Genomic DNA, 28,000 nt, shown 5'->3' with positions numbered 1-28,000 from the left:
GCATGGGTGTTGAGAACCAGCATCCACCACCTCTCAACTCCACGCTTGGCCTGATGGAACATATCTGCCTTGGGCAGCCAGGAGGTCAGGCCATCCCTCTGGGCAAAGCCAGCCCCTGTCCTCCCCCAGGATCGGCTCAGTGGGCACTGGCAGATGCAGGGACAGCAGAAGCAGGCGACACTGGACACACAAGCTTCTCTTCCCTGAGCTCCCAAGGCACACTATGGGTTTCTGTGTTATGATGTGACATTTCCTCTGCTGTCACCAACGTCCCTGGGTGCCTTCTGTCAAATTATTTGTGTCTCTTCATTCATTCAGCAAGTATTTACTGAAAACTACCAGGTCAGATGCTGCGTGAACACAGGTGAACAAGAAGACGGCCCCTGACCTCATGGAGTGTAAGGTCTAGTGGGGAAACCGGACGCTAAGCAAGTAAACCACAAAGGAACATAATGGCCCCTGTGATCAGCACAGTGGAGGGAAAGAATGAGAGGCTGTCAGGACAAATAACAAATAGCTGTGAGGAACTGTTTTCATGGGAGTGGTCAGGGAAGGCTTCCCTGAGGAGGTGACATAGTAGCTAAGAGCAGAAGAAAACCAAGGAGCCAGGTAACCAAGGGCACGGGGAAGAGCATTCCAGGAACAGCAACAAACTTGAGCAAAGGCCCAGAGGCCAGAAAGAGCAGGGCTCCTTTGAGGAATGACAGGAACACAGGTAGCCAGAGCTTACGAGTAAGGGGGGAAGGGGAGGGGTACCAGATAAGGTGGGCAGGGGCCTTGTGCTCCCCAGGCAGGAATTTGAACTTGACACAACAATACTGGGGAGCCACCGAGAGATTTAAGCTAAGAGTGATGACCAACTTACTGTACCCCAGTGGCAGCGTTGGGGTGGCTGGAGAGGCCTTTGGTCCTCCAGAATTTCCATGTCTCCGTCCCCTACCCATGCTACCCCAAAACTGAGTGAAAATCGTGTGCTTGCTGGGCAGATGCAGCTGAAGGCAAGTCTGGTTCCCTTTACAACCACCTCCTGCCTCCATGGAGAAATTGTGACCCAGCAGCCGCGGCTCCCCAGCTCCCCGTCCGCTCCCCGTCCGCTCCCGGGGAGGGCAGGGTCGGCAAAAGGGTCACCCTCCCTGTCGCTCTCCAAGGAGCTCCAGCAAGGTGAGCATTCGTAGAGCCTGCAGGGGGCACTGGCCTGAGGGTCCCTGTCTTTCCTCCCCAGGAGTGGACGACCCCCACCAGCACGGGCGAGGTGTTGCCCTGGCTGACTTCAACCGCGACGGCAAAGTGGACATCGTCTATGGCAACTGGAACGGCCCCCACCGGCTCTACCTGCAGATGAGCGCCCATGGGAAGGTCCGCTTTCGGGTAAGAAGGCACCTCTCCCTCCTGCCCCCCAGCACTGCGAGTGGCCCTGGCATGTCCTGGGGATGCAGCCTCGCCTGCGCCTCCCACCGGGCTGAGAAGGGGCTTGTGGCTCCGCAGAGCCTGGAGGCAGGACAGCCACAGTGAAGGTAACATCTGGGGGACGAGGATGGACTCCAGCCCGGGCTTCTCTCCTGTCTCTAGTGCCCAAGGCAGAGACAGCCACTGGCAGACGGGGGACAGCAGCTTCCCACGGTGGGCGAGAACAGGGCAGTGAAGGCTCTGGGCTTCATTCCTGGATTGGCAGCGTTTTTCCGGGTGGCTCCTGGAAAACCTGATCTTTTCAAGTTTAAGTTCTGGCTAAGGGTGCAGTGGGGAAGACAGGGATGGGGGAGGGGGAGGCTACAGAGCTCCCAACAGCTGCCCGCAAGGAAAAATGGCAGGTGGTGGACAAGATGACCTCCAGCCCCTCTCTGTGCCCCCTCCCTGGGCTGTCAGTAGACTTCAGTGCCAAGAATTCTTCAAAGGGGCTGTTGGGTGACAGGAATAGAGGTGCCACCCCCCTGATGAGCTGGAGTTTGGGGCTTTCTCAGGCAGCTCTCATAGGATGGTTGAAACTGATCTCAGCAAGTCTGGATGGTTCTGGAGGTACCTAGGTCTCGCCAAAATCCCCCGCAGCAGTGAGAATTTACCTGTTGCTTGATGGTCCCAGGGGAGTCTCTGGGAACCTTCTGTCTGGGTCACCACCACAAGCTCCCTCCCTTGTAGGCAGCCACCTGGGGAGGCTCAGGCCCAGCTGCTCCCTCCCTTGAGACCCGGGCTCTCTGGGTGAGAAGGAGGCATGCCCTGAACTCAGGCAGTTGATGCTGGGATCCTGAATGATTTTCATCCTTATTCAGTTTTTTGTTGTTTTTTAAGACTTACTTATTTTAGAGAGAGCGCGCACACGCACACACACGAGTTGGGGGAGGAGCAGGGGGACAGAATCCTCAAGCAGACTCCCTACTGAGCATGGAGCCAGACGCGGAGCTCAACGTGGGGCTCAATCCTATGATTGAGCCAAAACCAAGAGTCGGACACTCAACCAACTGAGCCACCCAGGCGCCCCCAGCTTTTTGTCCTAACTCAGGTTCTCAACCAGGGGTGATTTTCTCCCCAGGACATTTGACAGTGTCTGAAGACATTCTTGGTTGTCACAAATGGGAGAGGGGTACGACTGGCATCTAGTGGGTAGAGGCGAGGGATGCTGCTAAATGTCCTATAAAGCACAGAGAGTCCCCCCAGCAAGGAATGATCCAGGCCCAAACATCAGTGTGCTGTGCTTGAGGAGCACGGCCAAGCCTTCTGGTGGCCCCTCCCCAGAGCTCAGAGGAGCAGTAATAATGATAATAGATGCCCCATTTACTGGGCGCCTTCCACGTGCCAGGAACTGTGCTAAGCGCTTTACATACACCATCTCAGAAGCCCAGGCGTCCAGTGGGGCAACCCCAAGGGAGCTATGTAGGTTTCCATTTTTATAGGATCAATAGAATAATAATGAGTTAGAGATCCTGAGGTCTCTTTTCCTCCAGCTCTGAAGGCCTGCTCAGCACACCCTGGCCAAATGGCCAGGCTCTTAATCAGCCTCATTACTGCACTGATGGGGACAACCTCCCTCCTGGCCTCCCCAGAACAGGCAGCTCATCAGCTCTCCCAGTTGGCTCATTCCTGCAGCTGATGGAGGGGGGCCTGCAGTGAGAGGCCAAGGAGCAGGCCAGGGGGCAGGGGGGCGCTCCCAGAAACACTAACTGTCCCTTCCCAACCCTTTCCATGGGGGCCCTGAGAGTTAGAGAGGCTGCTAGAATCTTTAAGGGACAAAACCATCTGTGATGGATATTCTTGTAGTCAAAAGGTTGCTCTCCACACCTCTTCTTCTATTTCAAAGGAAGTCCCACACCTGGGGTCAGCACTTTGAGTGTCAGCTGGGCTCTCCTGGGCCTAGGGACTCCCCATGAACCCTGGATAGGTGCATCTGATACTGCAAACCCCCAAAGCAAGTGTCTCCAAAAAATCGAAAAACTCCCAAGAAAAAACACAAGATAACAGCAAAAACATAGCTGGAAGCCACCTCTGCTGCCTTCCAGAGGACCGACAGCATGACCAAGGCCAGGACAGATGCCAGGGACCTAGTTCATGCTCAGGGCTTGCCAAGCATTTTACATGCAGTGCCCACAGCCTGAGCCACTACTCTTAGCCCCGTGTAACTGATGGAGAGAGTGAGATCTGAGAGGTTAATAACTTGCCTAAGATCACACAGCTAGTCAACAGAGAAGCCTGGATTCAAATGCACAGCACTTTCCAGTGTCCCCCACCCCCGACCCCCCCACTTCTGACTCTCCTGCAGAGGAGGAAGGACATAGCATCTTCAGTCAAAAGCCCCGGCTACCAGCCCATCGTTAGCTATGAGCATGCGCGATTCCCCTCCCTCCCCCAGGACCTGATCACCTCACCTGCAGAATGGGAATGTTAATGTCTGCCCTGCCTCGAGTGCCTGGTGAGCGGGCTGTGTGTGACGCTGACCAGGGAACAGCCAGGTGCTCCGCTGGTGTGAATGGGACTGTCCCTCTCACCTCCTTGTCCTCCTCCAAGCAGCCCGAGGTCTGTGTGGTCTTGGTGCAGCCACTGCAGGTCCCTTCCAGGGGAGGTGAGAGGGGAGGTGTTAGGTCGGCTGTCTCTTCTCTTGGATTGCAACCCCCAAACACCTCTGTCTGCTGACCTGCACCATCTCCCCCGCCAGGACATCGCCTCGCCCAAGTTCTCCATGCCGTCCCCGGTCCGCACAGTCATCGCCGCCGACTTTGACAATGACCAGGAGCTGGAGATCTTCTTCAACAACTTCGCCCACCGCAGCTCCTCAGCCAACCGCCTCTTCCGGTAGGTGCTTCAGCCTGGCCAGTGGCCTCTCGCTGTCACGGGCTGGGAGTCAGGGAGGAAGGTGTAGGACTCAGAGGGGTGTTCCCAGGGCTGAAGTGCAGGAAGGTCCCCTGATGAAGGAACAGACAGGAGGGAAGGAGGGATTGAGCAAGAGGCTGTGGAGAGGAGGGCAGATCCTGGGCAGGAAGCCGGCCTCCTGCTGTTGTGGGGGGAATGGGCAGAGGGACATGGCCCAAAGTGTGCCCAGAAGCCAAGCTCTGCAGGAGAGAAATCCATACTACCACAAAAAGGAGTTACAGAGTCAAATTTGTTTAGGTGCACCTGGGGTAAGCAAAGACAGGCAGGTTTACTGGCTGCAGGACTTCTCAGGGCCTTTAACATGACCATGAGCGTTTTTACTTTCTGAAAGGCAGATGGAGTATTCCAAATAGATTTAACCACAGCACACCTCTTTCAAAGATTTTCCCCTTGGGACTGGTGCTCTGCAAAACATCCCTTGGGAAATGCTGGATGAGACAATTAATGGTAGACAAGGAAAAGGGAGTGACAGAATGGAAGGAATATGCAAGCATCTGCATCTGGGGAGGAAAGGTTGGATGTTCAAAGGCAATACTTCTCTAAGAGGGGTCCATTGGCATCAGAATCACCCGAAGTACTTATTTAAAGTACAGAATCCCAGGGCCCACCCAGATCTCCTAAATCAGAATCTCCAGGGGTGAGGCCCAGGAATCTCTATTTTTAACAAGTGCGCTGGGCATCAGGTGTTTCTTATCACACTAAAGTTTGAGAACTGCTGTTGGGGAACCTCAGGATCCATGTGGCCTAAGACAACCCTTTTCCTGGCCTAAAACATGCTCCTGGGCCTCAGGAGTCAGTGGGGAGAGAAGGCAGGTAGAGCAGGGGGCCTTGGATTCAGGAAATGGGCCCGATCACCTGCTCGGCTCCCCGGGGCCCCCATCCCTTACCCCAGGGGGGGCCCAACTATTAATAAAAGGCAAGAGCTGTGACTAAGCATGTTTTAAAATATAATTATTAACAAAGCATCAATCCTGACTGGATGTAATCACCCCCCGAAGGCACTAGATATACTAATTAGGTGCCTTGCAAAAAGCTTATTCACAACTTCCAGATTAATTGCAGAAGATCAATTGCTCGTTAACAGAGACACTGCTTTCCTTCTCTGGCTAATAAAGTGTCACTCGCCAGGGCCCCTGAGCACGAAGGAGCCTAGTGCTCTGGTCGCTGTGGCCCGAGAACCCAGGCACCTCCCCCGTCCGCCTGCCCACCTGGCTCTGTCACACCACCCAGCCTCCCTCTGGCCACCCCAAGGGCGGGCTGGCCCGGGGCTGCCATGGACGAGGACAGGGTCACCCCGTAGTGGCCCCACGGGTTAGGGTCTTTGCCTCCACTCAGCAGCAGTGCGAGCCAAGTCCCAGTGGCAGATGGCTGCGTCCCGAGCACACAGCCCCGACTGTGAGGGGCTACAGCAGGGGCCGCTGCCTCGCTGGCCACTCTGCATGGTTGGCCCCAGCCTGTCCCTGTTGCTGAATGGAACTTGGCAGGCTCCTTGCAGGAGGTACTGGAGACTCAGAGCCTCTGTGTGCTTGAGCCTGCGATCTTTCAGTGAAGAGTAGGGTAACCAGGGAATTCGTCCCCAAACCAGATGCTTAGTCCTGTTAATGATGGCGGGACAGCAGGCAAACAGGGACTCTCCCGGGCCAGCCAGGATAGGGACGGTCACACCCCTGACACTGAAACATGCCTCCAATCTCTTCTCCCCTCCTCACCCCTATGCCACTCCTCGATCCTCATCCCTGGCTCTGAAGGGGATTCCTGCAGCTGCCTTCAGCAGGTGTCCCCGGCTAGTCCTGCAGAGCAAGCTGTTTGAAAATGCAAATCTGGCCACACCCCTCATCCACTTGAAACCTTTCGGAAGCCCCCCACTGCCTTCTCCTGGACTCATCCCACACCTCCCGCTTTGTCCCCAGCCTGGCCACTCTCCATTTCCCCGTTTACAGCTGAGCTCCAGACACCACCAGCTTTGTTCGGTTCTGGGCTGTACCAGGCCTGGAACCTCAGGCTGCCCACCCCCTCTGTCCCTTGCCCCTCCCTCTTCACCTGAGTGACTCATACTCATCGTTCGGGTCTCAGCTTAGTTGGCCCTTCCTCCAGGAAGCCAGGGTGAGCTTGCCCAGCTCCGCCCTCCCCTCAGCCCCTCTCCCTGTTGGCCTTCGGAGCTCTGCCTGAGACTCCCTGTTGTCATGGGCCCTGAGCCCCGTCCCTCCGGATGCGAAGCACAGCCACAGGCCCCCAGGCGGTGACGGCACACAGAAGTCACTGCGGAAGAATTCGTTCGGCAGTATGGCAGTACATCGATGCAGTGGAACTGCTGGGCTTTATCCTTAGGAACCCTTAATTGCACTGTCACCTGAACCAAGGGATGCCTCTGCCCAGCTGCGGCAGAGTCTGTGGGACACCAGGGGTCAAAGGGACTGCGGTTGTTGGCAGGCTGAGGCACACACACCTCTAGCAGGTGTGTACGCGCCCAAGTGCACTCAGGCGCGCCGCCCTCCGCCCCAAGCACGCACACGGGTCTGCTCAGCACCGAGGCCCCAGGCCCACAGAGCGTTCTCCCGGGGCCGGGCTCAGCGCTGCAGAGCCCCCGCACTTGCGGCCGCACTCTGCCCTCTGGCCACCACAGGTTCCAGCTCTGGGGACCCCTGGCCCCTCCTGAAGTCACTGGCCACATCTCAGCCCGCTGGTGACTCTCTGTGACTTGGGCAGGCAAGAGCTGCCTGCAGTGTCGCGGGGAGAGTGAGATCCCTTCCAGCCCCCTGTCTCCCCCAGCATTGCTCCTCACACCCAGGCCAGAGCACCCAAGGCTCTGAGAATCTAACGAATGAGAAAAATCGGAGGAAAGCTCACCATCATCAGCAGCATTCAGCTCAGTGTGGAGAAAGAGCAGGACATTCACAGTGGGCTTTTCTGAAGCAAAGATTACCGTGATTCAGAGCTTAAAATAGACAGAGCTCCTGCAACCCAAAGGGACCCCTTTTTGCCCTTTCTGCTGCTGGACTTCATCCACGCCTCCCACGGACATGAGCTCGGAGCTTCCAGTGAGCCGCGGACTGTGCTAGGTGCTGTGGGAAATGCGAGAATGAGTAACACGTGGTCCCGGCGTGCAAAGAGCTCCCAGTCTAACTGGGGAGATAAGATGCATTCATTCAGAGCTGTAACACAAGGCAGAAAGTGATAAAGGCTGAGCAGTAAAGCACTGCTTCCAGCCCGACGATCAGGGAGGGCTTGGAGGAGGCGGCATCTGAGTGGTTTGAATCCTGGGTACACCCAGAACTCAGAAGCCCAGGGCCACTTGAAGGAAAGGGAAGGGCAGCTGAAGGTAGCTGTGTCCCTGCCCCTTCTCCATCCATCAACTGCCCTTCCCCAGGCTGTCTATAATTCATCCATTAGAGAAAGAAAAATCAATATTTACCAACATAAATTAAAACCCAAGAAGGGGACAGGCAGGGTGTAGGCAGGCTCTGTGAGCAGAGTGGCTTCCGTAGGCATCCAGGTGGTGGCCGATGCACAGTGGGGCCCGGGGCTGCTTGGAGGACAGAGACTGGAGCAAGTGGGCCTCTGGGTTCAGGGGGCCAGTGGGGGCCTCGCCAGCATGTTACTCATCCGGGAACGACCTGTCTCCTCTCCTCCAGTGTCATCCGCAGGGAACATGGCGACCCCCTCATCGAGGAGCTCAATCCTGGCGATGCCTTGGAGCCTGAGGGCCGGGGCACAGGTGAGGGCACCTGGGGGCTCAGGCCCGCACTCCTCTGTCTCAGCTCTGCCCATGCGCAGGATGAGGGCAAGAGGGATGGGGTAGCCAGCTCCACAGCGCGGGACCCCTTCTTCCCTGCCGCATTGAAGGCTAACACTCTAGGGCTGGGTGAGCCTCTGGGAGCCCCAGGCGGGTGCAGAGGAGCTGATGATCCATGCAGGGCTCTGGAAACCCGTGGGCGGTAGCTTCTCTGGCACCAGAAGGGGATGGAAAGGAGAGGCTGAGGGTCCGGCAGTCTGACCCCACCCCTCTTGGCATTCAGCCTGGTGTCAGAGAAAGAGCACTGATCAGGAGTCCCAAGCCCCAGTCCTGCTATTGCCTCACTTGTGGTCTTGGAAGAGTTGCTTCATCTTGTGGGTCTTGTTCTGCACGTGCACAGAAGGGATAACGACATCTGCCCTCCTCACCTCTCTGTGTTGTAGTGAGGATCGAAAGGAGACCATGAATGTGCAAACATGACATATTGACAAAAACCGCAAAGGCAAAGGGCATGTGTAATAGATCAGGAAGAAGTCCTCATGCTCTAAGCGATTGGCACCCACTCTCGGTACAAAAGTTCAGGAAAAGGAAGGAGAGCCCCCCTTCATGATCCTATCATGAGCAGGCTGTGGGAAAGCAGAGGAGAGGGGCTTCCCCGCTGGCTTCCTGGCCCAGTGCTGTGCTTTCGGGGCGCCCCCCGGGGGGGCACATGTACCACAACAGGGCAGTGGTTGGGAGCCCCTCTCTCTCTTGAATCTCCTGGCCGATGGCCAGAGTGAAATCTGCGTTGTTGCAGGGGGCGTGGTGACAGACTTCGATGGAGACGGGATGCTGGACCTCATCTTGTCCCACGGAGAGTCCATGGCTCAGCCGCTGTCTGTCTTCCGGGGGAACCAGGTGTGCATGGACCCCCAGGACCCGTGGAGCCCGCCCCGTGTGCTCCCCTGGGTCTAAGGTGGACAAGGGCAGAGGCGCCAGGGATGTTTGCTTGCCCAGCGTGGTGGGAAGTGGAAGCCCAGGGAATAAATCGCAGCCCTACAGTAAGCCTCCAAGAAGGGCGGCCTCGTGGGAGAAGCCTTGCCCTTCTGCCTTCCACTGGCACTTCTGCTCCCAAAACTGTTTTTCCTGAGTCTACGGGCTTTTCCCTCCTTTTCCCAGGGCCTCTCTTTCCAAACTTCAGCCCGTCCATCTGCCTCGTTCCCTCTGCCCCTTTTCTGCTCTTCCTCTTCCTCCCTCCCTGCTCCTCCTACCCCCACCCCATACTCACCCGCCTTCCTCCCTCCCTGCAGGGCTTCAGCAACAACTGGCTGCGCGTGGTGCCTCGGACCCAGTTCGGGGCCTTCGCCAGGGGAGCTAAGGTCGTGCTCTACACCAGGAAGAGCGGGGCCCACCTGAGGATTATCGATGGGGGTTCAGGCTACCTGTGTGAGATGGAGCCCGTGGCGCACTTCGGCCTAGGTGAGTCAGGGCCGGGGGCAGGGCGGGCGACGAGCCGTTGTGCCCGACAGCGGGCTCCTGGAAGTGCCTCCCGAAGCATGCTCGGTGACCCAGAACTCGCAGCCCTGGCAGCTGCCAGCGCACGGTACCTCCAGCCCTGGGGACAGCCGTGGCGGACACCAGCCACCCCGGCAGCCCTGCTCAGAAATGAAATGAACCTGAGCTCCCGGGGGGGCGGGGGCTTCCATGCCCCGCCCCTTGCAGGGGCCCCCACCGCCGTCCTCCGCTGAATCCGCTCACCTTGGGGTCGGAGTATTTAATCCTCCCCGTGTCCGAGACTGGGGCCTGGTCCAAACATTGGCCTGTACCAGATTTGTCCAAACCAGCTGTTTTCTGGCCTCCTGGAGCCAGCTTGGTGATTAAAGCCTCACCAGACCGCTGGTGCCTTCCCTTGGCTAGAAGCCTTAGAGAAGCGGAGCGTTCTCCGCGGTGGTGGTGCGATCACCCGCGAGGGGCTGAAAATTGGTTCCTGTCTGGAGGAGGGGAAGCAAGAAAATCGTACTCCCTGTTTATACGTTTAAGGCATAGATATGCAGACTGCACATAGGCGGCTATCCAGTGTATCTGTAGTACACATGAGCTAGAACTACACACCTATCAGAACAGCTAAAAAAAAAAAAATACCACCACGTGCCGGCGAGGATGCAGAGAAACTCGCTCTCCCATACATTGTTGGTGGGAATGCAACATGGTACAGCAACTCTGCAAGATGGTTTGGCAGTTTCTCTGAAAAGAAAAAAACGAGCACACAACTTCTATCAGACCCAGGATTTGCACCCCGAGGTATTTATCCCAGATGAATGAAAACTTCTGTCCACATAAAAATCTATACCAGATTGTTCACGGTAGCTTTATCGGCAGCAGCCCAGCCTGGAAGCCCCCGGGATGAGCCCCATAATAGATGACCGGTTCAACAAACCATTGTCCATCCACACCACAGAATATTACTCAGCAATGGAAAGGAATGAACTATTGACACATGTAGTAACTTGACTAGCTCTCAAGAGCATCAGGGGGAGTGGGGGAAGAAAGGCCCATCTCATAAAGTCACATACTGTTGATTCCGTTTCTACAACATTTTCAAAATGATAAAATTACAGACACAGAAAATAGAGCCGTGATTGCCAGGGGTGGGTGTGACCATGAAGGGACAGCCTGAGCAAGGTCTCTGGGGTGATGGAGGAGTCCTGTATCTTGATTATGGTGGTGGTTGCACGGATCCACACATGTGATAAAATAACATAAAACTATACACACAGTACCAGTGTCAGTTTCCTGGTTTGGTATAGTGCTGTGGGGACATCAGCTCTAACCATTGAGGGAACCTGGATGAAAGGTACACTTTCTGTACTATCTTTGCAGCGTCTGTGAATCTAGAATTACTGCAACATCAAACGTTTTTAAAGAAATGCACTGGGGAGGGAATTGGGGGGAAAATATCTAAAAAGCCTTCTTGAGACGAGGGGCAATCCTGGAAAATGTGTGGAGGAGCCAAGAGTGACTTTACTAAAACACGATGGTTAAGAAAGCATTTGAGTCAAATACACCTGGACTCAAAGTCAGACACCCTCCCCCATGTGTTAGCACCTCATGGGCGACACAATATTAACATTGAAAGAGTAGGCAATATGGTCTGAAGTTAATATACATGTATATATTAATATTATACACAATATTACATTATACATCATACCATATATCATACATCATATGGACAAAGGAAAAAACGGAAAGAAAAAGCAGGAAGTAGGAACAGTGATTCTGGGTGGCTAGATTGACATAGTAACTCTCAGTCATTCCAGGTGGCACTTTGCTCCTATTATGTCATTTCATGCTCGTGACCCCTCTGTGAGATGGGCATTACTTATCCCCATTTTACAGATGGGAAAACTGCAGATCGCAGCAGTTAAGAAACCCGCCAAGGTCACGTGATTGATTGGTAGCAGAGCTGACATTCAAATCCAGACCTGCCCGACTGTGTGATTTTTATTTCCTTCCATATGTTCCAAATTTTATAGGAACACAGAATATTTATGCAGTCTGAAAAAGAAGCATAAATGTTTAGGGGACCTGGTTCTATGAGCATGTTCTTGGGCTGTTTTGCCCTGGATGGGTCGGCTGGCTGTTGAGGCATTTGTCACTTGTATGGTAGCCATTTACTACACTGGCCAAGTACAAGGTGACTTTTGAATACATAGTCCTCTCTCACAAAACAGCAGTAGCCGACTGTCATCGAGCACTTAGTGTACGCCAGGCACTGGGCTACGGGTTCTGCATAAGATACCTCACGCAGTTCTTACTGCAACACGACAAATCATAACCCCATTACACAGGTCAGAAAACTGAGGCTCGGGCTGAGTAACCTGCCCCAAATCCCACCTCCAGAAAGTAGAGAGGGCTGGATTTGGACACCGACTTCTTGGTCACCACTGACCACCGTAACTGGAGGGCTTGACCTCCCATAGCTGCTCTGTGCAGAGCCAGCCAAGGTCCTCCTGCTCTGCCTCTTTCTTCCTGGATATCCATGTCCCCTCGGTTACCAAGCAACCCATGCGAGGCCATCCAATCACCAGGGTAACTGCTGTGGTATCCTAGGTGGCATGTTTATCCAGGTATCTGGCTGGACATCAATTCCCACCCCATTGTACAGATAAGGAAATCGAGTTTCCACATAGCAATGTAAGGACGGGACTGGAGCTGAGGCTCTCCTTCCTCACATCCCATGGGCTGCCTGTGCTATTTTAAGACATGTTTATGGGCCTCATTGGATCTCCTCTCTGGCCAGAATCTGCCCTTGCCAAGAGAACAGACCTGCTTTTTCAACTGGGCAGGCTTGGCCAGGTTGTTTGGTGGGATCACAGGGACCCAAGAGCCTCCGTGCCTCTCCACCACTGCCTGCCTCCCATACTCAGGGTTATAGATGCTGCACCTGGTTGGGAGCCCCTCCTGACTGCCAATCCTTGATATTTTGCAAGGCCAGGGGATTTGTTCTGGCTCTGAACTCCGGCTCAAACTGCTCCATGGGTCCCCCTGTAGGCTCCTCTCCTTTGCCAGGATCCACTCCCAGAGTCACTGAAGGAAGGCTGCTCCTGGGGACTGGTCCCTGTGGGTCAGCCCTGGGCCTGGCAGTGAGACTCCCGGAGGTGGCTGAGCAGATAGCAGAGCCAGGAGTAGGGACACAGCCAGGAGCAGGTGGCCTTCATCCCCGCAGCTCCAAGGCCCCCAATCCAGGAGGGTCTCCTTCATGGGTCCAGCATAGCACAAGCCTTCCTGATTGATGGAGGGGCCAGCGATGGGGTGGGAAGAGAGGGAGCCAAGAGGGAATGCCAGACAGAAGGAAGGGTTGAGGAAAGAGAAAGGATGGGGCACACAGGCAGACAGGGGGCTAGGGAAACCAAGAAACACAGAGAGACGTGGGAAGGAGACAGATGAGACAAAGAAGAGGTACTTCCTGCCCTCCAGGCTCACAGTTCAGTGAAAAAGGCAGATGGACACGGGGATTCTGGGGCAAGGCAGATCTGGACGCACTGTCAGACTGGCCCGGGGGCTGTGTGAGGACTAGCACAGGACAAATAGTTCTGCTTTCCCAAGGACATGGGCTTGGTATGGGGTCTAGCCGGATGGTAGGAATTTAGAAGGCACGGAGGGCGGCGGAAGAGAGCATCCCAGGGGCTAGCCTGGCTTGAACACAGGCCCAAAGATGGGAGTGTTCAGTGTGCCTGCACAACCAAATGGTGTGGTAGGAGCAGAGCCTAGAGAGGGAGGCCAAAGCCAAACTGGGGGTTGGGGGGAGCCAAGAGCCAGGCTGGAGGGGGACAGGCAGATCAGAGGGGGGTCTGTAGCCCTGCGGGGCAAGCCAAAGCCAGGCTATGATCTGCGGGGGCAGGGCCACCAGGAGCCCTACAAGGAGACCAGTGTTTGCAAATGTTCTTAGAAGGATTTAATGGTTTTCCTGATTATAAGAATAATGTATATTGATTATAGGACAATTAGAAATTATAACATCATTTAAAAGAAAGGAGAAAGAACCCATAATCTTACCATTATCTTTTGAATATTAAATGAAAAGTAAACGTTTCTCCCTTCACCCTCTCCCAGTACCATTTGATTCATTTAGTCAACGCTTATTTACTGAGCACATACTATGTGCCGAACACTAACGAGACACAGGTCCTTGCCATGGGTGATCTTACATTCGAGTGGAAGTAGCAGAAACATATATAATAAACATAATAACTGGGTAAATATATAAAATGTTAGAAGATGTTAAGTGCTATGAAAAAAGGAAATGCAGAACCGGGTAAGAGGATCAGGAATGGGGAGGGCAGGGGGTGGGGAGTTTTCAGTACAGTGGTGGGGGTGGCCTGCTCCCACAGCCATGCTTTGTGATATGCTTTTATTACATGCAATATGCATGGGAGCATAGTTATAGATAAATACTCCTCGGGGGATTTTTTTTAACAAAACTAATTATACTCTTCCTATTATTTCCAAACTTGCTTTTCCCCCCTCTCAACAATATAACCTGGACATCGTTCCAAACATGCACATCCCTCCTTTGGTCCCTTCAGAGCTGCACGGTATTTCACTGTGTGGCAGCGCTCATCATTTATTGAGCAAGTCTCCTATTGACGGACAGTTCGATGGTTTCTGGGCCTGAGCAGTTTGTTTTGTGGTGCTCGGGGTGAGAAGGGGCATGTCCAGAATACGAATGCAAGAAAGGCCTGCCTTGTTGTTCCAAATGACTGAGCCACAGATGTGGGGCCCGCAGCTGTGCAGGGAGCCGTGGGTCTCCGGAGGGAAGAAGGCCCCCCCTTCCAGCCCTCATGACGCTCCCGCTCACCCCAGCTGACCCTGCTCCCTTCCTCCCTTTGAGACTCATCCCCAGCCTCCCCCCACCCCCCGACTTCGCAGCGAGGTGTAGCGAGAGAGCTGGATGTGGACACGTATGCGGGTGTGCACACGTGTCCCTCGGCAGCCTGCCTCCTCATCTCTGCACTGAGCCTGGGTCAGAGGACTAGCTTCTCTGCCCCTCATGTGTTCTCCCGACTCCCAAGGGTCTGCGCTGCCTCGCACCACACAGTAAAAACTCAGGGACCTCGCTGGACGGATGTTTCACTCTCTGGAGTTCCCAGAGGACCCCCTCGGCTGTGCAGAGTGCCCTCGGCTTCACCCTGTAGGACCATCCTCCTGGGGCAGCGTCAGCTACCACCGTCCCCACCCCTGCTCCGTAGGGCCCCTGGCCTTGTTCCACCCTTCCTCGGGCCCCTGCCCTGGCCTTTCCCGGCTCCTTCTGGTGCAGATGGCCAGCCGGGCTCATAAAGAAGCATTTCTGCTCACGGCCCTTGTGGAGGGCCCCACTGCATGCTGGTTGCTCGGAACCTGCATCCTAGCCCCCCATGCCCCCACCCTACATATCCCACACCCTGGCTCTCCAGTTCCCGATGTGCGGAGGGCTGAGGCCGCTCAACCAAACCCAGAACAGGAAAACAAGCACCCACAATCTACTTGCCCCTGCCAGCCCCCATAGGGGGCTCCTCACTGGCCAGCCCGCCCCAAGCATTGATGGTACCCCTGCCACCCACCCACCCACACACCCCACCTTCCTCTAAGCTCATTGTTTGCAAGTGACTCAGAGCTGCCTCCAAGCCTGCTGGTGCTCATTTCGGGAAGGAAAATTCAGTGGCCCACATAAAAATTGCTTTATTAAAGTGCAAAAATATTCCACCAACTGTATTCCCACCATCTGTTTTGCTGGTAATTCTTCTGAAAAGCACAATTCTCTGTGCCTCCTTGGCCTTTGTCCTTTAAACGCTGCGGGAGGTGACTCCCTGCTGCTCTTGACCTCCCAGCCGGTTAACGTTAACGGGGCCTCCTCGGCTCGCAGCCCCACTCCCTGACTCACAGCCCTGGCAGACAGACGGCTTCAACACTGCCCTTGTGCAGTGCCTGGAAAGATCGGAGATGTCTGGCGACTTGAGAGGGCACAGCGAAGCCTGGGGACAGGAGCCTGGGCTCCAGTCCTAGCTCAGACACCGGCAAGTCACTTCCCCTTGCCAGTGTCTACACCTGGAGAGTGGGGATAGAACGCCCACCTTGCAGGGTAGTCAGGAGGATTCAGATCAGCCTCACACACGAAGGCGCCAAAGCCCACCCCGGTCTCCTACCCCCCACCCCCGCCTAATACATATTCTCATGCTCTGCTTCCCCCACTTTGAACTTCTCCCTGATCTTCAAATACACATGACCTTTCCGTACCTCTGTACCGTGCCGTACCATCTGCCCGGACTGCTCCTTCCTTCCCTTCTCAGCCTCACAAACTCCTACTCCTCCTGCAACACCCAAATAAAATGACTTCTAACACCCACCTCTCTCACCGAGGGACACCAATGCTGCATGTTCCCAGTTTATTATAACATAATCACTACGTTCCTTTCCCCCCGCGGGAAGCAGCTCCTACAGGCTGGGGCCTGGGGCCATCTCCTTTCTGCTAAATCCCAGATCCCTGCACGATGCTTGGCCTGTGGTGGGGCTGGGCGTGGGGGTGAAGTGAGCAGAACAAGGGCAAAGCGGGTATGGGCTTTGGGGTCAGATGTCCCTAGCTGGGGAACTATGGGCCATTTACATTACCTCCTCAGGTCTGAGTCCCTTTATCTCTAAAATGGAAATTAGAAAGCTAGTACCTTCCCCATGGGGCTGCCAAGAGAATCCAGTGCTAACACTGAGATCACCTGGTACCGTTTGGGGTACATGTTCTCCAGTATTATTGCCAGTAAATGAAGGTGCTTTGGAAACTAGAGGGCGCGCGCATGTCTAAGAGATGGTGGAGATGGGGATGTCAAGGGGACAGTCGGCCGGGGCACGGCTCACATTGCGAGGAAGAAAGACTGTCCTCCCCAGGAGTGCTAGAACTCTAGGCCACACGCCCATCTTACAGATGAAGAAACTAAGGCCCCAGAGAGGGTGCCCAAGTCAGCAAAATAATCAGCAGCAGAGGAGGGAGTCCTACTGATGTGTTCTCCTTGGCTTACTGATCTCATAGCCCCGGCCCCTCCCTGGGCTTGGAGGAAGGGAGGAAGCAGGACTCAGAACGACAGGCTGCAAACACAGAATGTAAATTTGTGATTGTGAATATTCGGTGACTTTTCTGAGTTATTTTGGCACTTTAGTCAGGCTGGAAAATGTATTCGTGTAGCTGTTCTCTTGGCTTAGGTGAGAAACATTTGCTATTCTTTGTCTCCTTTTTTTAATAGAAAATACTTTTTATACATGCCAATTAATTTGGGCACTGTTCAACCTAAAAATGCCAGGTGTCTAACTTCAAGCGACTATTTCAAAACAGAGAAACAAACCTACAGGTGATACCCCCCAATCCCGTGTCCACCCTCCTCCTCCAAAAGGAATTATTATAGAAGGAGGGAATAGGGGGAAGAGAGGTTTATGAGAACTATTTGCTGGCTTCTATTTGTCGGCTCCGGGAGCCTCTCCAGGGTGCCGCTGCCCCCCCGTGCCCACGGAGGCAGGGGCTGCTCACCTGTGACACTTGCGAGTGTGGCAGCAGGTCCCCGTCCTCATTACCACACAGCCCAGCAGCAGCGAGGCAAAGGGGAAGCCAGTGCAGGGAGGACCCGGACGCTGAGGGATGTGGCTCGCAAGGTGCAGCTTCCTCTGGAAGCCCCAGAGCAGCGTGCTAGGACTCAGGGCGGAAGGTGCCGCTGGGGGACTCCGCGCCCGGGGGGCCTCTGTACAGAGGAGTCTACACGTGCATCCCCCTTAAAGTCTGGCTGTGGCTACCAACCCTTTTCTAAAATGCAGGAATCCCTTCTATACATGAAAATGTGTCACAGACTACCCTCCGCCCCCACAGTAGCTATCCTGGTAAAATCCGTTGGTGAACAAGAAGGGCCCAAAGCTGCTATAAATTCAGCAGCCCTTTTTGGTTGCCCTTGTTTTTCTAAGAGTAGCTGCATACATTAAGGGGAAAGTAACACATACATGTGGGTGACGTGCTGTTGATTCAGCCCACAGACGGTGCTTGAGGGTATACTTGGATTTGTGGACCCCTGAGCACCAGGCCCACATCTGCTCATCCCTGGTGGGTGATAACGAGGGGGCGGCACCCTCTCTCCCACCTGGGCTGAGCACTGCCCTCTTTCCCAAGTGATAGATGAGAAGAGCCGCTCGCTACGGGTGAGGCCCAGCCCCCTCCTCCTGCCGACCCCAATTCATCACCATTAGCCTGTCCCTGATGCCTTAAGTAGGGGGCTGGGGCCAGCTCTGATACCGCCTAAACACCTGACAGATCTTCCCAAGCTGCCTGCTACCATCGAGGTAACATGTTGCTTTAAGGATGTGTGCGGATGGATTCTCTGTGAATATTCTCTGAGCTTCATCATTAGCTTCTGTAAACATCTCAGCTTTGTAGAATGGTGCTTCTCCCGGGCCTTCCACCATCTCATTCTTTATCACCTCAGCTTCTATTTGGAACTCAGCTCAAGTGCCTTCTCCCCGAGAGCCTGTCCCTGATCACCTTTGACTAGAAAAGGCCCCCAGCCAACCCCCAGTTCCTCTTTACCCTCTTGCCCTACTTTTGTTTTCTTCACAGAGCTTCTCAATATCTGACATTATTTATCTGTTCCTCTTTTTGCCTGTCTATCCCCACCAGAGTGGAAGCTCCCTGAAAGCAGGCACATTCCCAACGGCAAAAGAAAGCATGGCCCCTAGCAAGCTATAATTATAAATAATATAAATATATAAATATAGTGACATGCCCAAGATTACATAGCAAGTCAGTGGCAGAACTGGAATTTGGCCCCAGGTCCCCCAGATGCCCGGCCCTCACCATGTTCTTTCCAACATAGCAGGCAAGTGGTATAGCCAAGATTTGAACCCAGGACTGAAAGTCAACCTGCTTACCACCAGGCTTTACCTTCTCCCCTAAAACAGCTTCATGCTGATTGGCCTATCCACTGGAATGTAAGTTCTAGAGCTGCGCCGGCCCATATGGTAGCCACTAGACAAGTGTGGCTATGGAAGTGTAAATTAATTAACATTAAATAGAATTTAAAATCCAGTTCTATCTTCTGTCCCACAGGGAAGGACGAAGCCAGCAGTGTGGAGGTAACGTGGCCAGACGGCAAGATGGCAAGCCGGAGTGTGGCCAGTGAGGAGATGAACTCTGTGCTGGAGATCCCCTACCCCCGGGATGAGGACAGACTTCAGGACCCAGCCCCACTGGAGGTGAGCGAGGGTGTCTGGGCCTCAGAGCCAGAAAAGCAGTCTCCCCCACCCCCCACCACAGCCCCACGGGCTGCAGCTGGACTCCCAGGAGTTTGCAGACTTTGCTGCTAGAATGGTGGAAATCTTCACAGCAAAGGGCAGGCTTCATAGTGACCCCTCCCTTTCTAGTTGAAGAGGGACAGGTTCTGTTAGGCATCCCAGCTCAGGCACACGGATGCCACGGGAGCGGAATGAGCAGGAGTCTGAACTGAATGTGCTCTCGACCTTCCCCCAGCCTCCTATTCTCAGTGCAAGAGAAGGAGTCCTGGCAGGGAGGGGCTGCCCCCAGGCCCAGAGCTACGAGCACCCCTCATTCTGGGGTCAGGGTGACAGCCGCTCTGTGGCTGTGATGAGGAGGGAAACTGAGGCGGGATCTTCTCCACTCACGTGTGTCTCTGCTTCTGCCCACCCTGCAGTGCGGCCAAGGATTCTCCCAGCAGGAAAGTGGCCATTGCATGGGTGAGTGGCCTGCGGGCACAGGGGACGGGGCAGAGGCCAGAATCTCCCTGGGGACTGTCAGCCTGAGCCCTGGCAAAGCTCAGATTGCAGACCAGAGGAGAAGGGTGGGGAGGGAAACGCGGTTTGTCCCTGGGGCTCCAGATGCCAAGACGACTCACCAAGGGGAGTGAGGTTAGCGGCCGGCAGGCTGAGCCACTGCAGTTCTGGGAACTGAGAGTGCTTCCTGCGCTGAACACAGAGGGGGCGCTCGGAGGAGACACACGAGCACCTGCAGTGCTCACGGGGAGGCCTGCTGCGGGGGCCACCGTCGAGAAGTTGCACAGGCCTCTTCCATGGGGGGCCGGCGGCTTCGGCTTGGCCAGCTGGTGGGGCAGCGGGCACCGGGGCCGGCAGACAAGGACGGCATTGCTGGAGCGTGGTCACAGAACAGAAGGGACACTGTCGCCTCATGCAGCACTGGGGGGCAGGTAGCTGCAGCATTGCGAGGACGGCAGCTCGGTGAGGGCCCGGTGACCTTTGGAAAGTCCTCCAAGGGCCTGGAGTGGCAGCCAGGGGGCCCGGCCTCTCAAAGACCCTCAGCCCAATGCCTGCCCCGTCAGTGACCCGCAGGGAGGGCTCAGGGCAAGGACCCTCCCATCTCCAGACCCTCAGGCGGCACCCCCCCAAGTCTGCTGTGCACGGGCTCCCGAGTCCCAGGCCGGCGGCTTTGCTACTGAGATTCAGGAGTCAACAAGACACACGGTCCCTGCCCTCCTGGAGCTTAGAGCCAGTGGGGGAGGCGCACGGGAAAGAGCGATGACCACGCACTGTGAGCAGGGCCGGGTGGGGGAGGGGTGGGACGCGGGAGCCCAAAGGTGGGGCCCAACACCAGCTCGGAGGGTCAGAGAAGGTGCCCCCAGAGAAAACCAGGGTTCAGCTGAGACCTGGGGGGTGATGGGGAGTTTGCCAGGCAGGGAGAGGGGAGAAAGTGTTCCGGTGGAAGGCGCCACATGGGCAAAGGGCCACAGGTGAGAAAGTGAAGGAGGACCGCTCTAAGGGTGGCTGGGAGGAAAGGAGTCCCCTCCACTCTCCGTGGCCCCGCCCTGGCCACTCTAAACGGATGGTGCATGTACACAGAAATGCCAGCATCTGGCCTGAGCACCGGCAGGACCCTGTGACGTCACCTTTCACGCCACCTCTTCCTTCTCGTCACCCAGCAAACATTTATGTGCTCATACGGGTGCTGGGGACTCAGGTCAAGCACCCACCCTACAGAAGCATCTGTTTTAGTGAAGGGAACCACAAACATGCGACCTGTCACCCAGATGAGATAGGCCAAGAACCCTTTAAGCAAGGTGTCTCTGGAGACTGTTCTAGACCAAGTGGTCAGGGAGAAGACCTTTGAGTTGAGACCTGAAGGACGAGAAGGTCCAGCCCCACAAAGAGCTGAGGGAAGAGCAGGGGCAAAGAGCACGAGGCAGGAACAAGGCTTGGCGTGTGAAAGGACTGGGAAGGAGGCTGGCGAGCCTGGAGACAGTGGTGGAGCCAGGCGCTAAGTCAGGGAGGGTGGCAAGGTGTCCAGATCTTGTTCCTAGGGCCCTTTGCAATTAAGCAGGAGAGTGGCATGGCATGAGTCCCATTTTCAGAAGATCAGCCTGGCTGCTGAATTGCAGATTAGATTGGAGGGAAGTGTGGCAGCCCTGGCAGTCCGGAGGTGGCTGCGGACCTCCAGGCCGCAGGTGGTGCAGGCTGGGAATAGGCTGTGGCTGAGGAGAAGGAGCTGAACCGACAGACGGGTACTAAGGGGGCAGAATGGCGGGATCTGTTGTGAAATTGCCTACAGAGGTAAGGGAAAAGGAGGAACTAGGGATCGCTCCTGTCTGTGCTCGAGCAGCTGAGGGGGTGACAGTGGTGTGACTGACTTAGGCGAGATGGGGCCAGGGGACGGAAGAAGTTTGAGGGCTAGGGGAGCTAGAGTTTCATTTTGGACCTGCTGAGTGTGAGATGCATGTTAGATTCACAAGTCTGGAGCCCCAGGGACAGGTTGGGGCTGGAGATAGGAATCTGGAATCATCCATGTATGAAGGGACCACCTACAGAAAGTGTGGTAGATAGAAGATCCAGGACCAAGCCTGACACCCCCAACATGTAGAGGTCAAGTAGAGAACGAGCCAGCCAAAAGGACTAAAATTGAGGACATTGAGGCCTAGAGAGAAAGACATGCCCAGGGTCACAGAGTAGGTGGGGCAACAGAGCCTGAGCAAGGACCCACTGCCCCATACCTCCCTGGTAAGTGACTCCCCTCACCTTCTAGACACCAACGAATGCATCCAGTTCCCATTTGTGTGCCCTCGAGACAAGCCCGTGTGTGTCAACACGTACGGAAGTTATAGGTGCCGGACCAACAAGAGGTGCAGTCGGGGCTACGAGCCCAACGAGGACGGCACGGCCTGTGTGGGTGAGTAAAGCCCCGCCAGAGCCCACTAGGACTTGAGGAATTTGTCTTCCACTGGGGAGCGCTGGGGAGGCCCCCGATCAAGGTCCCCATCCCCTGACTTCTCCTGGCTGGCTGGAGGTTCCTTAGATCCCCGCTGGGATTCCAGGGAAGACCATGACAGAGGTTTGGAGAAGGCCCCCCACTACTCCCACCATCTGAAGGGTCCCTGGGGTGCTGTGCCCTGGCCAGAGGCGACTGTTCTTACTTCTCCCTTCTCACATTTCCTAAAACAAATTCTCCTACCTTAAGGTCAGCCCATCTTCTCCTACCAGGGATAGAAACTAGCTCCTACTACTCATCTTTGTCTGAATTTCTGAATTGGTATTTGTCTTCTTCCTCCCAAATGCTTCCCCCCACCCCCCTCCCCCCCCCACCCCCCTTTCTCTTTTTCCCATTTTTTTTTCTCTCTCTCTCTCTCTCTCCCTCCCTCCCCCATCCTTTTGCAGCTCAAGTGGCCTTTTTAGGTGGGTATTCTTCTGCTGCCTTTAGAATCTCTGAGCCTCCCTCTCGGGCCTCATATCTTTCTCTAGGCCTTGGACTTTGCCTTCAGTTATATGCACTTTAAATCCCATCAATAAAGGAAAAACAAAAAACAAAAAAACTAACAACCTTTGTGGAAAACTAAATCTCTCCCGCTGCCTGTCTCTTTCTCCATGCCCAGTAGATTCTGTCACGTGCACCCTCGGAATGGACCGCAGGGGTGGCCATCTTTGAAAAGGGAAGTTTGGGAGATACGGATATTTATGTAATCTTAGTTATTTGTGAAGCTTTTTCTTTTCTGAGGAAAACAAAAAGGAAAGTCTCCCCTCCTACCCCATCTACCCTCCCTCACTTCTGCAGAGAATCATGATAGTCCTGTCTTTTCTGTATTCTCCAGTGTCACAAGCACCCTGTTTTGCCCTTAACAAAGATGGCTCCCAGGCGGTTGCCTGCTCAGTTGATTCACTCATGTATCATGTGCCTGCTGGTTTGGCCTGTGCTGTTTCTGCTCTGTGCGCCCTGACTTCCTGTGGTAGAGAAAGCCTTATTGGAGTTGGTGGTTATGATGGGAGGGGAAAGGGTGGCCCTATGGGACTCTTGATAAAAATGTTAAAGTTTGAATTTGCTAAGTCCTCCAGCCTCTTTCTGGAGAAATTATGCCAATAAACTCTCTGCTGGATATTAGTGCCTAGCTGGTGAAAACAAAAATGTGTCTGGGGCAAGTAGATGCTGGTTGGAATGTTGAATTAGCAGCAGCCCTTCCATCATGGGGCACTTGGAAAGCAAATCACGAGACAGGGAAAGTATCTGCCCTGAGCATGAGCAATGGTTTGGGTATGTGCACCAATGTTCACATTTGGGAGGCTGGAGTTTGGACCAGGCAAGGGATGTAGGATGAGCAAGGGGCAGATTGTGGAGGGAATATTCTGGGCCTTTTACCTGGAGGAAGTCACTTGTCTACACTGGGCCTCAGTTTCCCTAACCTAAATAGCAAGAGATTTGGTCTGGTATATCCCTAAAACCCTTTCCTTTCTAAGACCCTTCAGTGTGTGGCTGGACAGAGACACAGCTAGTCTCAGGTTACCCTGATTTCTAGAAAGAATCTGGCAACTTGGTCTCCTCTGAAATATGCTTAGAAACCTGGAAGCTTCTGTAGCCAGAGCACGCTTTGGGAATGATGTAACACCATAGAATACTTTCACAAGCAGCCTCGGTAGTGAAGGCTTATTATAAATCACAGATCTACTCTTCAGGGGGAAAAAGAGTTGCCCCAAGATATAATAAAATCACACTTAAGAATGCAGCAAGCATTTTTAAAACATATTTAACAAAAAACCTACCATCTTCTAATAGAATAATAATACTTCCAATAAATCACGAAACAGGAATTCCTCGTAGCTAGTACTGTTTTTACACTCAGAATAGGAGCTTAAATGAAAAGTCTCAAAATAAAAACAGCTACACTTTCACAAGAAAGCACATAACGACTTAAAAATTGCTCCACTTCTGGGCAGCCCACTCCTGTGCGTTCACATGGAACTAAAGGCGTGGAGAGGCCCGGAGAGGAGGCTCAGAGAGATGAAGTGATCTGCCCAAGGTCACAGAGCCGGCGGTCCCCAGGCAAGGCTCGAGCCCTTTCCTAGCACAGCGTCTTGTCAGGGGGGTCATAGACAGAGCTGTCACTGTTCAGACTATTCCCTAGTCATTCTAGAAGCTGCTGCCTTTTTCAAAATGAACAAGTAGATCTCAGATAGTAAGATAAGTGAAACCCAAAACCCACAGGCAGTGGTTCCAAATGTAACGGAAAATGACAAGATAACAGTCTCCATTGACAGACTGCGTACAACAGCACAAGAAATAAGCGACAGGACAACTAGCGAGACAGCCTGCCAAGGACATCAGAAAATTCAGGATGGCAGCAAATTTCAGAGGATACCTTCTAAAGTAATCACCGTAAATCCTCGCACATGGAGGTCCTTGTAACAGGGTATATTTGCGTCATTTTACCCTACTTGGTGGTCGGGCCAGATGAGTTACCAAGATGAGTTCCAAGTTGCCCCAGCTGTCAAGAGCACAACTACTCCCAACTCCAGGGTAAGAAGGCTTACTCTGGATGTGATTCATTCATTCAACCAACATTAGTTGAGCACCTACTATGTGCCAGATACTAAGCAAGGCTCTGGGCATACAATGGTAAGTAGAGATGACATGGTTACTGTCCCCACACCATCTTCCTCCAGCCAGATGGAGAAGCCCAGTGCATGGGATGAGAGTAGGACTTACAGGGGCTTTCTGAAAAATCTAGCTAAATTCTTGGGTTGCTACACCAGAAAGCAAGCTCTTTGCATTCGTTCACTCAAATATTCATTCAGCAAGCATTCATTGAGAACCTCCAGTGTGACAAGCACTGGGTCCCTTCCACGAGGAAAGTGACAAGGTCCAATGAGGTGGGTCACGTCTCCTGCCCCCAAGATGCTTGTGTTGAAAGAAATACGAGGCTAAAAGATACAGAGGCCAGGCAGGTACTGACCCAACTCAGCGTTACCTGCCCCCAAACAATAGAGCCTCCCCTTAGGGCCAGGAATCCAGGCTTTCTGAGCCAAGTGCCCCCAGTCCAGGACATTTGCTGGTCTGTGCTGAACTGGTCCCAGAGCCTCACCTAAGCTAGCCAGGTGCAGGATCACTATCCCTCTTTCTTCCAACTCCCCTTCCTCTGATGCCCGCAGGTGCCTACACACTTGCCTTCCCCTTCTGAGCACAGAAAATTCAATCCTTTCTTTGTCCCTTAGACCCACTCCAGCTCCTCACATCATCCTTTCCTTATACTGGACTTGAGTTTGTAACAAAAATTGCAAATGGCTCCAGGGCTGACGAGTGGCAGGGACCTCCAGGGAAACATGTGAACAGAGGAGCTGGGCCCCAACTGGGGCAGCCCTGGCTCACTCTAATAGTAATAATAATAATAATAATAATAATAATGCCATTTTTATTCTGCCCAAGAACACTCCTCTCCCCAGGAATGTACCCCTTAACGTGAGAAGAAGAGCCATGTTTAGTGAGTTTGGCCTGTCTGGGCCAGATCTAAGCTCTTTAGAAAAATCAGCCTGTGTGATCCTCACAGCAGTCCCAAGCAGAAAGTGCTGTAATGATCCCCGTTTTACAGAGAAGCTAAGTGGCTCGTCCGGCTCACACAGCTGGGACAAACAGAGGAAGGACTCCATCAGAGCGGTCTGGCCCCCAGCCTGAGCTCTTAGCATGGACGCTTCGGGGGGCTAGCCGGTGGTGACACAAAAGCCTCCATCTCTCCGTGCTGCCCAGGGGCAGGGGATGGGCTGGGAAGGAGGAAATGGAGCCCTGGAAGAGTCGCACAACCGCTGCAAGAAGAGGTGAGGGTGTCCAGACCAAGTCCCCTCACCAGCTGGTGCGGCTGGCCTCAGCAAACGCAGAGCCGTGAACCACCCGTGCAGCCTCTTCTGTCGCCAGCCCTGCTCTGGGGAGGTGCCATTCTGAGGGCCAAGAGTTTGATTATGTGTCACTCTGGCTGCTATGGCCCCCTCCCAGGGTCTGGGCATCACACCCTGACCGGCACCCCTGGACTGTGACCCAACAGGAGCTCCACTCCAGCCTCCCGACAGGGCTGCTGGTCATCTCTCCAGAGCCCCACGGAGACAGAAGATGAACACTTCATTTTCTCAGGGAGCCAGCTGGGTTTTTCCAGCAGATTTCCAGCGTGATACCCCACCCAGACTGCCAGCCCAGGAGGCAAGCCAAGTCCCTCCCCTTCTCTCCCTCCCCGGGGTCAGCCACGCTCTCTCTGTCAGTGTGGGCCAGAACCCAGCCACATCCTGTCAGGGCTGATGTGGTGTCTCCTTAGCAACAGACACATCCCAGAAGAGGAAGGAGGCGGCGAGAGAGCAGGGACTGGTTAACGCCGCGGACCACGCCAACCCCTCCTTCAGCAGCCGTCCTCTTAGGGAGCTGTGGTCGAAGGGTAGACCATGAGAGAAAAGTGAGAAACAAGAGGAAAAAACCCCCTCAGGGGAAAGAGCTAATATGTGTGGAGCGCCTATCATCTGCCAAGAACTTTACATGCATGTCCCCAGGGATCCCTGCACCCGGATACATGTTACAGGGACAAATGTTACTCACCTGTTTTCTCACCAAGAAGCAAGGCTCAGAAAGAACAAGCTCCCCAGGGTCCCATAGCTGGTGAAGTGGCAAGAGCTGTGATCCAGACTGGCAACTGGCTCCCACGCCTGGGTCCTGAAGCCTGCTGGGGAACAACCCCCAAGTAACGGACACCTGGGCAAATTATTCAACCGGCTGTCACTCGGCGTATGCTGGCTGGGCACTGCTCTCGGGGCCTGGCCCATACGGCTGTGTACAACCTGAATGGCCTGGTGACGTATGGCAGGCGCTAAACTACACAGGAATATAGGTGTCAGAAGGCGATAAGTCCCTCGCAGTGGGGGCATCAGCATATGGGGGCACGTTGAGAGTGCTGGGCTGGGGGCAGAAGGGCCCTTTAAATCGAGGGCGGGGGCGCTCCGGGAAAGAGGCCCCGGAGCAGAAAGGTAAAGTGGGTGTGCTGCCCTCCTGGCTCAGTTTTCTCATCTGTAAAATGGGGATATTACCTAATCACGGAGTCATTTTTTTAAACAAGATGAAACAGAACACTTGCCATGGTGCCTGGCACATAGTAAAGCCCCAAATAAATTTCAAATGTTAATGATATTAACAAGTAGCAAAGGCCAGGTTGGAGCCTGGGTCTACTCAGTGCCGAAGCTCACGTGGCTCCCAGCACGCCCTGCTGTGGCCTGGTTCTCCGGGGAGTCTGCGGTGTGGGAGATGTGGAGGACCCTGGCCACCCTCGGGCAGCGGACAGCTTTGCAGGGAAGAGACCTCAGGACTGAAAATAGCCATAAGGAAGCAGAGCGAACCTTCCTGGGGCCTGGGCTGTGGTGCTGTTCAGCTTAGTTCTCACGCAGCGCCATTCCGAGGGAAAAATCATAAAATCAGGTACACTGAGCGAGGAGACTGTGCCGCTGGCCGGGCTGCACAGGGCACGGGGTCCGCCTGCAGCTAGTAACCCGGCCTGGGGATTGGGCCCTCCACCACCACAGAAGCCTAGAACAAAGCGCAGAGGGACCTGGGAGGTCATGTAGTCCTGCCCCATCCTGTTCAGCTGTGAAAACTGGGGCCCAAAAGGAACAGTGACTTCCGGGGGACCACAGCCTAGCGGGGAATCGGACTCCGGCCTGGGGCTCCTCCTTGCTCAGCCTGCCTCCTTCTTCAGAAAGCTCAAAGTATTTCATACGCACAGTTGTATCAACAGTTTCTGAAATAGGAAGGGGTGGGGGCTCGGGGGTGGGGGGCAGATCTTGTCCTTTCCATGGTGCTGACCCAGAATCAGAGTCAGCGTAAGTGCCCACCAAGCGAACCAAAGAACCATGCTTGGCCCATGGAACCAGCTAAGGAAGAGCTGAGTGGAAGTACTAGGTGCACAGAGGGTCCTGCTCGGCTGAGAAGGGAGGCTGCAGCCAAGGTCGGGCACAGGGGATGAGGTGCGTACTCAGCCCCAGGAGGATTTACCCACCTTAAAACCATGGCGTTCAGGGACCACTGGGCAGGGGCTGAGTGGGGCCGGGATGCACGCTTCCTCCTCCCTCCCTCCCCTCCCAGGACAGGTGGAGATCACGAGCTGAGCCACGAGATCACGG

At 54.4% G+C, this 28,000-nt stretch overlaps 1 protein-coding gene and 1 long non-coding RNA gene across 2 annotated transcripts; one reads left to right on the top strand and one right to left on the bottom strand.

Moving 5' to 3' along the window:
- Positions 1–2: 2 nt before the first annotated feature.
- On the top strand, positions 3–25,035 carry LOC117998429 (cartilage acidic protein 1-like). The gene is made up of 9 exons (XM_034987186.1): positions 3–84; positions 1,223–1,368; positions 4,142–4,278; positions 7,989–8,071; positions 8,886–8,986; positions 9,379–9,547; positions 18,681–18,826; positions 21,618–21,681; positions 25,007–25,035. The coding sequence occupies exons 1-9, from the start codon at positions 3–5 to the stop codon at positions 25,033–25,035; spliced, it is 957 nt and encodes a 318-aa protein (XP_034843077.1).
- LOC118024651 lies at positions 9,664–10,198 on the bottom strand. Its single transcript, XR_004683161.1, has 3 exons — positions 10,181–10,198; positions 9,827–10,059; positions 9,664–9,723 (listed from the first exon to the last, which is right to left on the bottom strand). It is a non-coding gene; the product is annotated as an uncharacterized LOC118024651 (long non-coding RNA).
- Positions 25,036–28,000: the final 2,965 nt, after the last annotated feature.

Source organism: Mirounga leonina, unplaced genomic scaffold (assembly GCF_011800145.1).
Source record: "Mirounga leonina isolate KUSES-001 unplaced genomic scaffold, KU_Mleo_1.0 Mir_114, whole genome shotgun sequence".
Lineage (NCBI taxonomy): Eukaryota > Metazoa > Chordata > Mammalia > Carnivora > Phocidae > Mirounga > Mirounga leonina.
This window is presented reverse-complemented; position numbering and strand designations above follow the sequence as displayed.

What these genes read in the sequence shown, in the direction of transcription:
- LOC117998429 (XM_034987186.1), top strand. Translation starts at nt 3, where the DNA reads ATGGGTGTTGAGAACCAGCATCCACCACCTCTCAACTCCACGCTTGGC. An exon ending in GCCTGAGGGCCGGGGCACAG is followed by an intron (nt 8,072 to 8,885) that starts GTGAGGGCACCT and finishes GCGTTGTTGCAG; the next exon opens with GGGGCGTGGTGACAGACTTC. An exon ending in CTGTCTTCCGGGGGAACCAG is followed by an intron (nt 8,987 to 9,378) that starts GTGTGCATGGAC and finishes CCCTCCCTGCAG; the next exon opens with GGCTTCAGCAACAACTGGCT.